The sequence below is a fragment of the Primulina tabacum genome, chromosome 4, assembly GCF_025594145.1.
Source record: "Primulina tabacum isolate GXHZ01 chromosome 4, ASM2559414v2, whole genome shotgun sequence".
In the NCBI taxonomy this organism is placed as follows: Eukaryota; Viridiplantae; Streptophyta; class Magnoliopsida; order Lamiales; family Gesneriaceae; genus Primulina; species Primulina tabacum.
This window is the reverse complement of record NC_134553.1, coordinates 4,312,757-4,330,411: the sequence shown is the minus strand read 5'-3', so window position 1 is coordinate 4,330,411 and position 17,655 is coordinate 4,312,757. Positions and strand designations below refer to the sequence as shown.

Sequence of the window (17,655 nt, the reverse complement as noted above, 5' to 3'; positions counted from 1 at the left end):
GCCTGAAATGGAATTGGAACCATGTTGTATTCAGAAGACTGGTATGGAGTAGTTATAGAAGGACATTAAGAATCAAAATAAGACTTTTAAGTAGATCTCTGAACATCAAAATTTGGAGGAGAATCATAGTGGGGGAGATGAACTACTCAAAACTGAAATGGTAGGATCACAGTTGGTAGATGATGTTTTAATTGTAGACGCTTCTTGGTTCTTATCCACTTGTACTACATTTTAGAGAAGTAGACTCCAGAAAAACGTTTGGTACGTCCACCATAGAGAGTTTTACCAAGATGTAGACACTCTATGCTAGGTGGAGAGAACAGGGATCAGTTTGAGGACAAAGTTCATGTGACTCTCTTCCTTCAGTTTATTAATTCCAAAACAGTGAGGGCGACAATTGACCTTCGGCATTGTTTTTCTAAGGTCATTTTGTATTCAACAGAGAGGGTATCACGTGGCTTCAAGATCTGATTTTTTGCAATTTGTAGGGGGCAATACAGGTGAGCATACCCATTCTTTCCCCAGCCCCTCAACTATAAATCTATCCTTTTTATCTTTCAATTATTGTTTTTGTATTGTGGTGACAAAATACTCAATCCTTAAGTAACTTCTAATAAAAGTCAAGTCCCCCGTGCAATCATTAAGGGCCACAACTTTTATCATTAACCTGTTCACTTGCTTGATTTTGATAGGGTCCCAAAAAAAAAGGGTGATGTTTAGATGATGGTAATAAGAAAATAAGACAGCAAGACTAGAATGAGAAATGAGAGCAATATGATACCGATTCCAGATTACACGTACTTTATCTCGTTGAATCCACAAGACACTATGAAACTACTCATGGTAACAAATAACTGCTACTAAAAGCCGTGAATCAACCCGGATACAGGGGAGGATCATTAATCTTGAATTGACATCCCGGCATCAGAGACTTGAAAGCATTATTCGACATGCTAGCATTTCATAAACAGAAAATCAACAAAACTGATATGCCACCTGCAAGCCAGCACAACAGTAAGGAAGCAAAATCACTGTAAACAACAAAGTATTACTAGCATGAACACGGATATAAATCAGAAGGAATTTCACGCTGCTGTTTAACATACGAAGCAATGAATGCCTTGTTATTTTACTTTCATCGTGAACCAGATATATTAAATTAGTAATTGATATAGCCGATTTCTGTAAAGAAACTTCAACCTAGTGATCACAAATCAAGAGGCGGATTCAGGAGTCGCTCCCTGTCTTGTTCTTCTTTGGTCAGAAGGGGGGCCATCTCTCTGCCTGACATATGCCTTGCTCTTGTATTTGGAACTTCTAGCTTGCTTTGGTTGATAAGTTGGATACTGACATGGAATTATCTCTCCATTGATGTACTTATCACCTACAATCAAGAAAAAAATTAAATACAATCGTTTCCAATTTAGACGTCAAACACAATAACGCTCATAAACAGCAAACCTCCATAATCCTTGTTTTTAACATCTATATAAGAATCTGGCAGGACCCATAAAACACCAGGCAAACCTACAAACAAGAAAACTCTGAAAATCTGAAACAGAGATTGCTATGAATGGGAAAGAAGGAAAAAGTCAGACTTTCAGTAGCAAAAGACATACCCTTAAATTTCTCGGATGTTTCTTCAGATACAGTGCATTGAAATCCAGTGTATGTAGTGGTACTAAATGCATACATGTTTTTCTTGGCTTCTTCCATGCTATCGAAATTCGAAATCAAAGTGAGACAATTGAGACATTGCTAATATGAAGCCTTTTGTAATTTAAAAATGTCATATTCAGCAAGACTTCATAAGAGATTGTCATATTATCTATCTACGAGGGAAAGAAAAAGGACCGCCTGGAAAACAAATTGGTTATCAAGAAATAAGTAAAAACTTTCTTTCACCAAATGACTTTGTCGAGCAGAGTTACAGGTAAAACAAATTACAGACATTTATCCTTCACAATTGTCAACAAAAGCACCATGAAGTTGAAAATTGAAAGCAAACAAGACGATGATACCTCCCAAGAACCGTAGCAAGAGTATTGAGGTAAGTTTCAATCATTTGCTCTCTGGTGGGAGCAGGGTCTTTGGGAAAGTCCAAGACAATGAGCCAATGATTATAGTCGCAGCCAGGTAACATAATCGTCTCCCTTTCCGCATTACTGCTGCCTCGCCTGGAAGAGTATTCGCCATCAGCAAGTGCTCTTAAAGCGGGAAAATAAGCGGTTCTTGACGTTATCCGAGTAGACGAGAGGAATGATACAGATGTACAAGGAAGTGGACAAAGAGAGGTTAGGGTTTTGGGGAACTGATCTGGGGTTTTAGGGAGTACACCTAGGCTTAGAGTCGCCATAGCCTATCCGTCCGAGGAAGATGATAAGCTAAGCTTTGCTAGAAGATTTTTTTCCCCGAAGGATCGGTTTTGTCACATATAAATCCGAGATACTATTTACAGTTGTTTCAACTGTATTATTATTTTTGTATCAATTTTGTTTTTAACCAGAGAAATGCACGTGCGTGCACGTAGAGAAATAAAGATAATTTGTATATGATAATCTTATTTAAATATGTTGAAATTATTTTTGCAATAAGAATAACTATTAATAGATTAATAAATAGTTATTTGGTAACAAATAAAATCATCACATTTTCTTGTCTTTGATTTAAAAACCCCTGAAATCTTTTTGTACCCATCGATTTTTATCTTCTTAGCTCTTTTTTTGTAGGCGGCAATTGGTTCGTCATCTCGAATCTCTATTTCATCTTCATCTTCATGTATCTTTATTTTTTGTTGATGCTTAATTTCATTTGACTTTTCTACCTTTGGCGGTACATTGCTTTGTTTAGTTTGCTTGATAATCTTCCGAGATCTCCATTTCTTGATATTGACATTTGTTGTTGGATAATTGTCATGTATCTCAATAGCTTTTGCCACAATCTTTAACACCCCATCGGTCATCACGTATTTCTACTGAATTATCCAACTTGAATAAGAATGTGTGGAGCTTGGTTGACTTAATTAGCAAATCTTTATATGGGTTATTTGGTAAATTTTGCATTGAAAATTTTTATTGTTAGATTGAAAATCTAAATATTCTATTTATGTAGATATAAAATCATTTGTTTGTTTTTCTTATACCTGGTCATGAATTTGAATGAAATCTTCAATAGAACATCAAACAAAAGATGATGCAACTTTTCCAAATAATGTTATTCTTACCGTCTCATTCACATCTTCAATTGTGATTGTTATTCTATACCTGCAACATAAAAAAGTAAAGAAGTGATCATCTCTTTTTTTTACCGTGATCTAAAACTTGGGTTGGGTATTGTTATTTTTTATTACTTTGGAATGATCTTAATTGGATAGTTGATGCAATTGGCACAACTTGCTTTGTTGTTTGTTTTTGTAGCATCTTGGAAACAATGATCACATGCTTCATACCATGGAGTAGCTTTGTTTTCGATTTCCTTTATCTTGCTCCGTATCAAATAGTAGTTGTTCTATGTAAAAATAAGAAGCATTTCGAATCTTGGTTTAGTTTGAATGTTAGTTGTTAAAACTTTTAATATTTAGCATGGGCAAATTATCTGGTTTTTGTTTTGTATCATTTTAGTAATTAAAACTATTAAGATTCATAAACAGTAAATGCAGTACCTCCGTCAACATAGCTCGTTTTTTTGTTACATCATCTAATGTCACTTGTTTGGCGTCTGTGAGTGTCTTCGTAACCCAAAGTTCTTTTAATTTATCTTGTTTTTGGTCTGCATCCAACCTACAAATTTATTATAAATAATAGTCTTTAAGCATTCATATATTATAAATAACAAAATGTCCACTGTTTTTATCTAGTTTCTAACATCATTTTATATATTTAAAAAGAAAGTTGTCATGCTAGAATAATTTTTGTGAATAAATAAGTAAGTTCATACAATTTATACAATGAAATGTATAACTCACAAATACGAAGAGTTAGAAATTCAGAAATACGTATCATGTTTGTATTTCTTTGGCGATATCACATAGTGGGTTAAGAATCATTGCAGTTGTAGGCGTAGTTTGTAAATGTTGTGCATCTGTTTCATTTTTTCAATTTACACCACATATTAGTCATTTTTGCTATAAAAAATACATTTAGAAAATGAAGAAAGAAGGTTTGTTTTATAACATACTGAGAAAGATTTGCATAGTCAGATTGGAAAATTCAACAATAGGATGTTCAGACTCAATGCCCTTCATCAATTGCCCTTCGTGTATTGCCAAGTCATCCCACGTAGTGACAGAAATAGTTTCCATTCTAAACAAAATATTTTATATGTTACAAATTTTAAGATATGCATCTTTATATGTGGAACTTTTTTATTTAAATTTATCTCATGTTGAGAAGCATAACTTGTCTCATTTGACCTTCTGTTTTATCTAGTCTGACGAAATTGCTTAATGGCATGACTTTATTTGGTATACCGATCACATCTGTACACATTTCATTGGTGTTATAAATATAAATATGACTTCTATTTTCAGTTGGAAAAATTATTTATTTACGCAGAACTTCTTTTGCATTCATGATATTGACGAGTTCGTCAAATCCCTTGAATTTAAATGTTAGGTGTGGCATCTTTAGCACCCGAGATAGCTCTGAAACTATGGTATTTTTTTTTTGTAAATTCAGCTCAAATTTGGGGTTGACATTTGAATATATGGAGTCTATGCATGTGATAAGAGGGTTGTATATTGTATACCACTTATTTGTTTCCAATAACTTGCGAAAATATATTTTCATTGAAATTTGAGAAAATCAATCCATTAATCATTGTACCCTGTTTTTTGCAAAAAAAAAAAAAAGTAAGAAAGATTAATTTGATGGTAAAATACGTGAGTATGAATATTAAACTTGAGGCATAAGTAAACTTATATATGTCTGTTTTAATTTTTTTCAAAGTTAAAGAAATGAGCATATGCTGAGAAATAATATTTTTTATTACTCTGATGGTGGAATTATGTTTTTACATCGTTTTGCGGTATATATATATATATTTTAGTTATAGTAAAACTTAGAAATATAAAAACTAATAATTATCAAAAACGAAAAAGAAATATAAAGGCTAATTATTTTCATATGAAATATATAATATTACAAAAATAAAATGAAATTATTTATTATCTAATTAAATTTTATTATTTTGTTGGTTTAGTTTTGACAAATATATCCCTACTTGAACAATATAAACTTTATTTTTAATATTTATATGCGAATAAAAAAATGATTTGCATCTCATTTTGGTGATTTGCATCTCATTTTGGTTCAATTTCTTTTCAATTTTTTCAGTTTGGATTTATGGTTTTTTCGAGTCACATTAAAAGTTAACACCCCTATATCAAAATCAGTGACCTGCTGATACATTTTGAACTATGTCGTATCTGGTTTTCATAATGAAAACAAAAAATAAATATGTTGCACCTAAAATATTTTTCACATAGAATTTTTTTGCTAACTCAAAATTTAAAATTTTTTTATCGCTTTTTGTGTTTCATATATAAATTAATTTATATGTAAGATAATTAAATGAAGAATCAATTATTAATTTTTTAACAGTGGTTCAACGTTTATGAGACAAAAAATGGTAATATAAGATAATTTTAAATGATCGTACTCTATGTTAAATAAAAATATTATAAATTAGTTTGAACATCAAATTTGTTGAGGGAAAAATAATTTGATCGATCTGATTTAATTGATATTTTCTTGTAGAAATGTTAATTATCAAATTATAATTGAATGTTTTTTTATGAAAAACTGGTTGAAGTAGTACTTTAATCAAATTGATTAAATAAACTAATTATTGTTTTTTTTCATTTTTTATGTAATTATTGTGGAGTGTATAATTCGGGAATTTTTAAAGAAAGATTAAAAGAATAAAATAAAATTTGTGATAATTTGTGTTATGCAGTTTTACATAAAAAGATACAATAATAAATCATCGGCGTAAAATTTCAATTAATGAAGATGACATCGTTTCTAGAGTAGATTGTTCGAATGATAAAAATCATACGAACAGAAGATATCTACTTTTAAAACACACAACTTTAATATCATATGTGTATGTAAGTTTTCAACTTCAGAAATCAAACTACTATTCTAATTTTAAATTTTCATTTTCATCAACTAACAAAAAGTTTTTTTAATAAATTGTCGCTGAAAAAAATCAACGAATTGTGGTATAAGAGTCAAAATGCATACTGCTTCCAACTTCTAAGTGACCATAATCGATCAAACATGTAGAAAACATAAAATGAAACATGAATCTATCATATCAATATTCCACCAAAGAATTGAACCAGAATATTCAAACAAGCCCATCAAGCAATTCTCATAGAAAGATTAATTTGATGGTAAAATACGTGAGTATGATTGTGTTTGTAAATTTCAAAATACAAATAACTATAGGTACTATAACATATGTCACTGGAAATGTTTTTTTTTTTTTTTTTTTGTGAAAAAGAAGTTGAGATGTTTAACAATTATTTACTGTTGTGCAACAATTTGATGATAAAAATGAGGTGGTCAAATATGTATATATAAAAGTGAGTGAAATAGAAAGTGTACATGCATGAAAATGAGTGAAAGAGTCAATTAAATAAATACAAGAATAACCAATTAAAGATGAGGAAGCAATTAAAGATGAGGAAGAGAATGATACAAATTTAATGATGACAACTAATGATGACAACTAATTAACGAGGACAATAGAGTAAAATCACAGTTCAATTCGTATATTTATATAGATATAGATTTAATACAGTTACATATGATGTTGGTAACTAGAAGCAGAGCGATGCGGTGGGTTTCCAAGAATCATAGATGGTGTTGAATAAAAAAAATTTGTGTGAGACAGTCTTATAAGTCGTATTTTGTGAGACGAATATATTAGTTAGGTCATCTATAAAAAATGTTACTTTTTATGCTAAGGCATAGTTTGGTACACATGATATGATAAACATGTGATATATAATATAAGGATAAACTAATGATAAATAAGATGTAGGATATTATATTTAATGTTTGGTATGATTTTAATAAGAGTGATTAAATTTATATGTTAGATTGAAATGACAAAATTAACCTCATCATAATAAATTTTATAATTTCAAAGTTGTTGCTTGAGTTCATATTTCTTATATGTTCATGCGTCGACAATGCTTGTATGATTTATTTAGTTTTACATAATTTTATATATTATATAATATGATAATTGAACCATTGATTTTGCGAGTCAAGTCAAATATCAATTTTTAAGGTTAATTGAGTGATACTAATAATTTTATTGAGATTTATACAAATCGTTTATATAATTATCTCGATTTCATTTATATAATTATCATATTATATAATATATAAAAATAATAAAAATATTTATTTGATTTTAATTTCTACCTGAAATGAGAGAACAATAGAGTTTAAGATTTTTATAAATCGAGGGCAATTAAGTCATTTGCGGTGTTTTTATTATTAGATTAAAATTATCACACAAGGGATACTTTAGCGTCCGTGCTTTGTAAGCACGGACTGAGTTCCACGTCGGCATTTTAGCGACGGTTTTCAAAATCCGTCGCTATATACACCGTCGGCAATAGCGACGGTTTAAAAAATCGTCGCCGATTAACATTTGCGACGGTTTTGTTAAAACCGTCTCTATATTTGCCGTAAATAATAATATTGACGGCGTGCGATTTATGTACGCCGTTAATGTCCAGACATGATGTTTTTAAAAATATTTTAGTATTAACAGCGCACATAAACATGCACGTCGTTGATAATACTATTAACGGCGTGTCTTTATTGTGCGCTACGAAAATTGCATATGTTATTAACAGCACACATAAATACATGCTGCAGATATTACTATCCGTAGCGTGCTATTAACCGATTTAATAAATATATTAAATATATTAATTTAAATTATGTGCACTGTTAATTGTAAAATATTTTTAAAAACCTTATATAGCGACGATGTATTATTAATGACGTGCATGTTTATGTGCGTTGTTAATTGTAAAATATTTTTAAAAACCTTATATAGCGACGATTTTAACAAAATCGTCGCAAATTTTGAATCGGCGAAGGTTTTTAAAACCGTTGCTATTCTCGACGGTTGTTAAACTGTCGCTATTTATGTGTGCTGTTAATAACATATGCAATTTTCGTGTGGTGTGCATTAAAAGCACGATGCGGATAGTAATATCTGCAGCATGTATTTATGTGTGCTGTTAATAACAATGCAATTTTCGCAGCGCACAATAAAGACACGCCGTTAATAGTATTATTAACGACGTGCATGTTTATGTGCGCTGTTAATAGTAAAATATTTTAAAAAATATCATGTCTGTACAGTAAAGTGCGATTAAACGGTTTTGTTATATAGCGACGGTTTTATAAAACCGTCGCAAATGTTAATCGGCGACGGTTTTTTAAACCGTCGCTATTGCCGACTGTGGGGACCCGGGCTCTAACTCCATTCTTTTTGGGATAATTGGATCTTTGTTAGAACATGTGGGTCAAAATTTTTCTTTTAACATTAAATCAAATGTATAAATAAAGCAAAATGTCTCTACTTTATTTCAACAACCATAATTATAGACATGTCTTGTTTCAACACTTATATACAAACTAGTGTTCAATCCTAACCATAATCAAAATATAGTACATATCTAGTAAAAGAAACCACTAGTAATCTGCTGCGCCCGAAGTCACCACGCTATCTCGATCTCTCATCTCTGTCGTGACCCTGATCCTGTCCCACCTGTTGTTATGCACACATAGAGACATAACAACACCCGGAAACTCCGGTGAGAACAAATCCCAGTATAAAACATGATATACATGCATATACAAAATATAAATCATGAAGCATACTGTCATGAGTAAAGTCAAAAGTAATAGGTTCCATAGTCTATGAAACCAAATCAATATAGGCATGCAATTCAAATCAAATCATGTCTTGACTCGACTCGACTCTAGCTCTAGGGATCTCGGTGTGAATAAGACGTCACTTGTCTGCCACCTACCCTCCCAATCGGGGTGACGATACATCTTATTCCTAGACTTCGGTCATGTCTGTATCGAATGTCTACAATCGGAGAAAGTCTGCTCCTATGTGTCGATACACCGAACATCTAGAAGTTTGACAAATCTGCCAATGACTCTCCTATCTTAAATGCATGAATATAAATCTATAAATGCATAATCATATCAAAAGATTTGAATATAAATCTATAAACAAATCATAATCATATCAAAAGATAAACAACTATTCTAGTATGTGATTTTTGTTGGGAAACTCAAATTGAATCTCATTTGAGTTATATCTCCCCAAAGTCACATGAATTATACCTTCTTGTCGTCGAAATAAATCGAAGTCTCGCAGTAGGGATATCGAACCTGTCAATCCAAATCTGAAATGACAATGTTGAGATGCACAATATCAAATCACAACTCAAACTAATACTAGTACGGTTCAATATCAAATCTTGATACAATTCGACGGTATAACGGCATAGTTTCTCGATACCGGTCCATTCAAATCTCAACATATCTCAACAAATCCTAATCCTCAACTCATAATCAGTACAATCTATGTATCATATCTCAAAATCTGCATAAGCTCATACATATATATGCTGGAAATTCATAACAATTGCATATGCCCTCATTTTCTCGATCCGTTTACGTTTCTACGATGTCCATGATCTCAAAAACATATGATTATAAGCATAACAGAATTTCCTCAACACGTAAACTTCAAAACATGCTGAAACATAACCAAACTTACATCCTTTGATAGCCCTTGAAGAGAGGAGCTCAAAACCGAAATCGGATTAAAGTTTGGATGTGTGAATCTTTCAAAATCACAAGCTTAAGAGCACAAGAAAAGTTGAAGCTTTCTCCCCTGAATCTCTCGGTTCTATCTGCTGAAGAAGGAAAGGAACAAGGACAACTCATTATATTGCATGGTTAAGGGCAAGTGTTTAATTCTTCAGCAAACACGTATGACCGCGGGTGCGGTAGCTCATATACCGCGGCTGCGCTCAAGCTTCGGCAGGCCATCCAAAAATTCAGAAAAATCGACCGCAGGTGCGGTCACTTCGGCACCGCGGGTGCGGTGTTGCAACTGTAAAAATGGCCAACTCTCTGCCCATCAACCGCGGGTGCACTCTTTCTTGGACCGAGGGTGCGGTGACCCTACTGTAAAAATAGCCAACTTTCTGTCCATCAACCGCGGGTGCGGTCTTGTTCATAGCGCGGGTGCGGTCTAGACTTCATGCAACCTTTCATAATCTCATTTAATGCCTCTCATTACCTGTCATGCATTCTCATATCTTCGAATATTATATCAATGAAGACTAATGAATCTCAAGCCTTACACCGACGGTGTTTATATAACGACGGCTATAAAACCGTCGCTAATAGCGACGGATTTTGAAAACCGTCGCTAAAAAGCCAACGTGGAACTCAATCCGTGCTTACGAAGCACTGACGCTGCTCCACATAAGCAGCGTCAGTGCTTTGTAAGCACGGTTTGCCGTATTTCTGCAAACATTTTTTTTTTACATTAATTTGGAAAAAAAAAATTTTTTTTTACATTATTTTTAAAAAAAACCCGTTACTATTATATATTCATAAAAAAATTAATAAAACTCACTGCAAATAAAAGAAAATAAGCCATTATTACTGAATTCCATGTGAATTCCTTCAAGAAAGATTGGATTTTTTTTGCGCATTAGAGAATGAAATGGGGATATAGGAAGAAAATTTTCGGGGGAGATTCGTATCCTTGGCATCTATCTTCAATTGGCTTGTCTATGAATGGGATTAGCACATGTGCAGGTTCTTCTCATTTTCCCCATGTCTATTTTTACGTGAAATTTTGTGATTTTTTTCTTTGTTCTTTGTCATTGTACTTATCCGAATGAATCCTATTTTTTTGAAATAATCTAGTTAATGGGCTCTCAGAAAGAAGATTTATGCGTCTTATTCAATGTATCGAAGAGATATGCTGTGCCTATGACGTGTTTGATAAAATGCCCGCAGATTAATACTGGGTTAATTTTTGGAGTTGTTGGTTCATGATCCGCTAGTATCACGGTAAAATTTTATAGGTTTAGTGTTTTTTTTTAAATAATAAACAGTGAGCAAATTGTGACCGGATCTTTCTGATTCAACCAACCATCTATCCCAAGGTAGATTGTTTGTATTCTTTTCACGAGGAAGACTGCCCACTATAAAATTTCTGATAGATAGTTGTATAAGATGCAACATTCATGAAACCTACCATCTATACCGCAGAACATCACACTGCTTTATAATTTGTATCTTGGAATGAACAGAATATGTTACAGACAGTCGGAAGATTTTGCACATAGACCACCAAGTATAGTTACAAGTCAGTAATAGGTTTTCACGTCTTCAATTTTGGCAACCGCGTTTTCGACACTCGAACTTCCACAATATCCGTTATCTCCTAGTATGCTGTAAGAATATTTCTAAAATTGATTAATCCTCTGTACTCAGCCAGCTCTCCGATCTTTTGCCCATCTCGAGTCACAGACATGCTGCTAATTCACCACCTCACAATCCTCTGGAATCTGTGATTATAGATGAATTTTTATCACCAGAAGATAAATTGCGAGGAGTTCTCCAGAAACTTAGGAGCAAAACTGCCATTCGCCGTGCTTTGAGTGACATCGGGGTGGAACTGAATTGTGAAGTATTTGCTAAAGTAGTGAATAAAGGGAATTTACGCGGTGAGTGATGGTTGTGTTCTTCCATTGGGCAGTCAAGCAACCAAATCTACCAGACAATGTTTTGACTTACAATGTTATTCTCAAAGCTTTAGGGAGGAGGAAATTATTCGTGCATATGTTGGAAATGTTAAATGAAATGATCATTAAAAAGCTGATTCCTGATTCTGAAACTCTTAATATAGTTATGGATAGTAATATTCGAGCTCACCATGTTTCCAAAGCTATTGAGTTTTTCAAAGAATTGGAGAACTATGGATTAAAATGTGACGAGGAAACATTGAATGCTACCCCTTCGTTGTTTGTGTGAACGGTCCCATATGGGTATTACATGGTCTTTGTTCACTAAAATGATGGAGAAGGTGCAATGTTGTAGCACTATATATTATATAATCATTGGTGGATGGTTGAGTTTGGGTCGGGTTAATGAAGTCGAAAAGTGTTTAAAAGCTATGGTGGATGATGGAGTGCAACCAGATTGTGTTACATATATTTATCTTATGGAGAGTTTGGGGAGAGCTGGTTGAGTTGATGATGCTGTTAAGCTTTTCGATTTCTTGGAGGAGAAAGGGGATAAGCCAAGTACTGCAGTATACAATGCAATGATATTCAATTTTCTTGCTCGTGGAAATATTGATAAAGTTTTGAAATATCGAGAGCAAATGCTGACTAATAGCTGTGAACCGAACATGGACACCAATGTTAGAATTATTCAGCATTTCCTTAAAATCGAAAGAGTTGCGGATGCCATGGAGATGTTTGCTGAAATGTTAGATAGGGGATAAGTCCTTCCACGGGAACCTTAACCGAGATTCTTGAACCTTTGTGTAGATATGGACCACCATATGCTGCATTGATGATCTATAAAAAGGCAGGATGCAGAATATCGTTCACTGCGTACAAGCTATTGCTTATGAGCTTGTGTGTATTTGGAAAATGTGGGATGCTACTGAATATATGGGATGAAATGCAAGAAAACGGTTATTTTTCTGATACAAAGGTTTATGAGTACATTATAAACGGGCAGTGCAACACTGGGCGGCTCGAAACAACGGTCCTTGTCATGGAGGAATCTCTTTATAAAGAGTTTTTTCCAGACAAGATTATTTGCAGTAAACTGAGCAACAAATTGATGGATTCGAATAAAACAGTAATGATTTACAAGCTTTCTCTCGAGTTAAAGAGCGCTCGTATGAAGGAGAATGCACAGAGATATTGACGTGCTAAAGGGTGGCATTTTTAATATACATATCTGATTTACTCGGTCGTAAATTTGGTTTTCTAGGATTGATCTGAACTCAAGCCACAGTATATGCCTATATATGAAGCTGGTGATTCAAGACTCTTCTTTGGCACCTAGTTTTATGTAAATTTATCTCATATCAAACTGTGTTATATTTATTTTCTTTGTGTTATTTTTTTCCGAATTTTGTGTAACAAAAAAGTAAAGAACCATAACTTTTTAAATGTAATTATTTTTGTGTGTACCAATATTTTATTGCATTGAAGACGCATTGGTTGGTTTCTTGTTTTTATGCCATTTAATATACTGAAACGTTTCTACATAATTAGTTCTAATAGATTTATATTAATGAATTCATTTTTGAATTTAATTTTTTCGTATGCTATTATTAATCTTTTTCAATATAATTGGCAATGTTAAATTAATTCATGTCATGTCAAACCTTGTCTCATTTAGACTTCATTTGAAAAGTTGAGAATCTGTCTAATTTAAAATGAATGAGCGTGTTTTTCAACAATAATATAATAATTAATTTTGTTATTAATGTAATTAATTACCATGCATCGGTTGGTTTTCTATTTCCCATTTGCATGTAGATAAAATTAGATAGATTAAATAAATGTGAAAAAACATTTTTCTCTTATTTTTTTATTAGTTTATAATTTAAAATTAGCTAAAAAATGGATATAGACATGGATCTAACATAATACATGAGTGTCTCATTGTCATGTTAAAACTGTATGTACATTTCATTTGGATGCCTTCTGATTTATAAAGACGGAGTTGTCAAAGTGAGAGTGAGTTTCTTTAAAGATTTCTTTATCGGAATATCAGATGATTCTGTTTCTTGAGGCCTATGATCTGTAAATGCTGGTTGCTTGGGGCGAGGGAGCACTGCAATCTCATTACTTAGCATCGACAGAACAGTTGAAATACTGGGCCGATCTTTAGCTTTTTCTTGGACACATAACATACCTACTTGTACATATCTCATTATCTGCATTTGCAGTGCTGGATTAAATACTGCTGGGTCTATTAAACATGATATATCTCCTTCACGCCATTGCTTCCATGCCTGAAAACATCCACAGGGTTAGATCTTGAAACAAAGAAGAATGAACCACTTATTCGACGATAATCGCATCTTTTTTTTTCCCCTCATAACTTACAAGTGCTACTAGGTTAAGTTCTTGGTCTTCCAGATGAAAACTACTGTTTTCCTTTCCACTCACAATCTCTAATAACAGGACCCCAAAACTGTATACATCTGTTTTTTCTGAGAATCTTCCTTGTGATACATATTCAGGGGCCATGTAGCCACTGCAAACCACGGATCCCATTTAAGGCAATAGAGTAAGAATTTTGTGGCAAAAAGTCTACTTGTGAAACAAATTTAAATTTTCTCACTATGTTCCGACAACTCTTGTCGTGTTTGCTTGAAGGTCTTTGCCTCCAAAAGTCCTTGCAGTACCAAAATCTGAAATTTTCGGGTTCAGTTCTTCATCCAACAAGATATTACCAGCCTTCAGATCTCTATGAATGATTCTTAACCTCGAGTCTCTGTGAAGGTAAATAATCCCTCGACAAATCCCCTCAATAATGATAACACGACGTTCCCAATCAAGAAGTGCTTGCTTATGCAAATCTGAAAAGGCTTATCCCTCAGTTTTATGAAGAATCATTTGTGATGAAATAGATCTTTACAGAAACTTTAAATTGACCTTGATTTACTAACCAAAGATATAACCATCCAAGCTTCCATTGGGCATGTATTCATATACCAGCATTTTTTCTTCACATTCCACACAGCAACCAAGAATTCTAACAAGATTTCGGTGCTGGAGCTTAGATATCACCTCAACCTCAGTCACGAACTCCTCCAACCCTCGATTTGAGGATCTCACAAGTCTTTTGATGGCAACTTCTTGCCCACTTGGTAACTTCCCCTGCACATGGCTATCAAAACAATTTGAGAGAGGTCATAAAGCTGAGAAATCAGAAGACTTAAGTATAGGTAGCTGATACTTTGTAAACTGGACCAAATCCGCCCTGTCCAAGCTTATTGATTGAGTGAAAGTGGTCCGTTGCTGTTGAGAGCACCTTAAATTTGAATAATGTCAAATTTTCCATTCTTATTCCAAGCACATCACATCTGAGCATGCTTCCATCTGAATATCCTTCATTTGCTTCCACATTGCTCGATATTAACAGCCCATGATTCCGCTTACTTCCTGCTGAGAAAATTTTTAGAACGACAAGAACAAGCACAACATATTACCATTTAGAGTTTCAATTTTTGGAAAATGGAATCATTACCTGTATACTTAAACAATCTCTTGCACAGAAAGTACGTGCACACAAGAACAGTAATGAATCCCATAACCGCTATAGCAGCAATAATTGGCTTCATATCTTTCTTGTGGCCTGCCAATTTTGGCAAGAAACAAAGATAAAGTCTTTGGTTTGTCTTTGGGTTCAAGGACAAATTCTATGAGCTCTAGATTTCATAAAAGAACAAAAATTTGGGTTTCAAGACTAATAATGACCATATTTTCAAGCAGATATATCATATTCTTGATTAGCAAACAGGGACAGAGAAGAAATTCTGGGAAAATTGCAAAATGCTATACCTAGCTCTGAATTTGCCAAGCGGATGTATAGATCTGTATCACCACTGGGGAGATTCTGCATATCAATTAAGCTTCCAGTCCACCGCAAACAGCCAATACCAGAAACAAACGCATAAGCTATGCATGAGCAATCATTCGAGCACTGGTTTCTACAGTCCTCTTCCGAAGCCGAAAACGACTTAAAATTTCCGGGTAATTTCAGAGTCTTCAGCATCAGAAACCCATCTTCCTTTCCCATGTCACCGATGGAACTGTTCTTCTCGCACTGAAGGGGAGTTTTTCTTGTGCAGCCACTAGTCCAATTAGCTGCATTCCATTCCTCGTGGCTTTTTGGCTCAAACCCCCGCAAACAAGAGCACATTGGAGTGCGCCGAACATCACAGATTCCAAAAGGCCCGCACTTTCCATAGAGATCACATTGGGTATCTATAGACGACCATATAACCGCCCAATCTCGGTAACCATTGGCCCACGCCTTTTGTTGTAAAACCCCTGATGCGTTCAAAGCAAAATACAGTAAAATAGACACATTTGTATAGGAGAAGGTAAGATAAGCACTTTCAGGATTATGATTGACAACATCAATTTCATTCTGATAATAGGCATCTGCCCTATGTATTCCGTTAAAGATACGACCATTCCATGGACCACTGCGCCAAAGAGGATACGGTCCATTCCAGACAAATAACTGTGGAGTCTCTAGAGGTTCCACGGTAGAGGTAAATCTTCCAAGTGCTGGATCAGAAGGACTTCTCCATGATGTCAGCACAATCTTCTCGTTCATACTTGAATCAGTCGAGAATTTCATTTTTGGTAGCCAAGAATCTGAAGCATGTTCAAAACTCTGCCACTTGACTCCAAGGTTCAAACTATCTTGTAAAACCAGATTCCCTGTGTCCAAGAGCTGGGCACTCGAATTTGCGACAGGACTTGAAGCATTAGATGACCAAACTATCTCCTTTTCTTCGTCTAAGATCACAAGATTTCCATCTCCCGAAATCTGTACCGACCCATTCGGATTATTCAGAGGATTCTCTCTGTTGGCTACCCATATCACAGTCATCACTGGGATATTGTACATTATTCCAACATATCTGTAATCACTATTTGATGGGCTGAAAAAACCAAGTTTGAATTTCCCCCCGCTGGAGAGCAAAGTCTCCCAGTCTCGAAGGGATTCATTGAACCTTAACGTGTCTTCTGCAGCAGTAAATCCTAGTAAGAAACATGAACATAAAAGAGCAAAAACTCTAGGCGTATAAGTTGTGCTTGTTTCTTTGTGGGAACCCATGAATCAAATCAAAATATTTTTGCTGCTTGGAAATTGGTATGTTAAATTGTCAATTTTCCCAAAATCTTCTCACAAAGAGTCTAATTTGGCTGATGAAGCCACCATATTTGACTATCATTTTGTTAAGAAATATTAATCTGGCGGTTCAAACACGACACACACACACAAATACACACATAATATATTACACATTAATGCTGGATAATTATTAAATATTAGTAAAAGATGTCTATGTGTTGTATGTATTATTATTATTTTTAATCCGATCAAATAATATTAAATAATTAACACGAAATTATTTTTAAATTTAAAAGAGTTGTTCGATTAAAAAAAAAATTCGTTTATATTTTTTCTGAGTAAAATGTGAAGTGATTTGATAATGTTTTTAGCCGACTAAAAAAAATAATTATAAAATTAAATATTTTAGTATCATACAAAATAGTTAATATAAAGATCTCATTATTATTAATAGTAAAGTATATATTTATTGAATGGACAACAAATCCCTGAAATTAAATAATCTTCCCCACGATGCTACTTGATTTGAGGTGACGGTTTGTAAGTTAAGTCGATATGAAATTAAACAATCTTATAGTTTAAAATAATCTAGAAAATTTAGAAGGTGTTTGAATGACTTTTTATAAAACTCTTTTAATTGTTTTAAAAAAAATTATAAAAGATTTTTCTT

At 33.6% G+C, this 17,655-nt stretch overlaps 2 protein-coding genes and 1 pseudogene across 2 annotated transcripts; 1 reads left to right on the top strand and 2 right to left on the bottom strand.

Annotated features, from left to right (window-relative positions):
- Window positions 1–752: 752 nt before the first annotated feature.
- LOC142542607 (DAG protein, chloroplastic-like) lies at window positions 753–2,443 on the bottom strand. Its single transcript, XM_075649332.1, has 5 exons — window positions 2,022–2,443; window positions 1,620–1,717; window positions 1,462–1,527; window positions 1,201–1,384; window positions 753–996 (listed from the first exon to the last, which is right to left on the bottom strand). Exons 1-4 carry the CDS (start codon window positions 2,354–2,356, stop codon window positions 1,215–1,217), a joined length of 669 nt encoding a protein of 222 aa, XP_075505447.1. The 5' UTR covers window positions 2,357–2,443; the 3' UTR covers window positions 753–996; window positions 1,201–1,214.
- Window positions 2,444–10,710: 8,267 nt separating this feature from the next.
- On the top strand, window positions 10,711–13,046 carry LOC142542606 (uncharacterized; annotated as a pseudogene).
- A 687-nt stretch (window positions 13,047–13,733) lies between these two features.
- On the bottom strand, window positions 13,734–17,072 carry LOC142542604 (G-type lectin S-receptor-like serine/threonine-protein kinase At1g11300). The gene is made up of 7 exons (XM_075649326.1): window positions 15,677–17,072; window positions 15,363–15,470; window positions 15,072–15,277; window positions 14,782–14,992; window positions 14,454–14,691; window positions 14,216–14,366; window positions 13,734–14,121 (listed from the first exon to the last, which is right to left on the bottom strand). The coding sequence occupies exons 1-7, from the start codon at window positions 16,965–16,967 to the stop codon at window positions 13,816–13,818; spliced, it is 2,511 nt and encodes an 836-aa protein (XP_075505441.1). The 5' UTR covers window positions 16,968–17,072; the 3' UTR covers window positions 13,734–13,815.
- Window positions 17,073–17,655: the final 583 nt, after the last annotated feature.

What these genes read in the sequence shown, in the direction of transcription:
- LOC142542604 (XM_075649326.1), bottom strand. Translation starts at nt 16,967, where the DNA reads ATGGGTTCCCACAAAGAAACAAGCACAACTTATACGCCTAGAGTTTTT. An exon ending in ACAAGAGTTGTCGGAACATA is followed by an intron (nt 14,367 to 14,453) that starts GTGAGAAAATTT and finishes CGTGGTTTGCAG; the next exon opens with TGGCTACATGGCCCCTGAAT. An exon ending in AACTTAACCTAGTAGCACTT is followed by an intron (nt 14,122 to 14,215) that starts GTAAGTTATGAG and finishes GGATGTTTTCAG; the next exon opens with GCATGGAAGCAATGGCGTGA.
- LOC142542607 (XM_075649332.1), bottom strand. Translation starts at nt 2,356, where the DNA reads ATGGCGACTCTAAGCCTAGGTGTACTCCCTAAAACCCCAGATCAGTTC. An exon ending in CTTGCTACGGTTCTTGGGAG is followed by an intron (nt 1,718 to 2,021) that starts GTATCATCGTCT and finishes GAATTTCGATAG; the next exon opens with CATGGAAGAAGCCAAGAAAA. An exon ending in TAAAAACAAGGATTATGGAG is followed by an intron (nt 1,385 to 1,461) that starts GTTTGCTGTTTA and finishes TCTTGATTGTAG; the next exon opens with GTGATAAGTACATCAATGGA.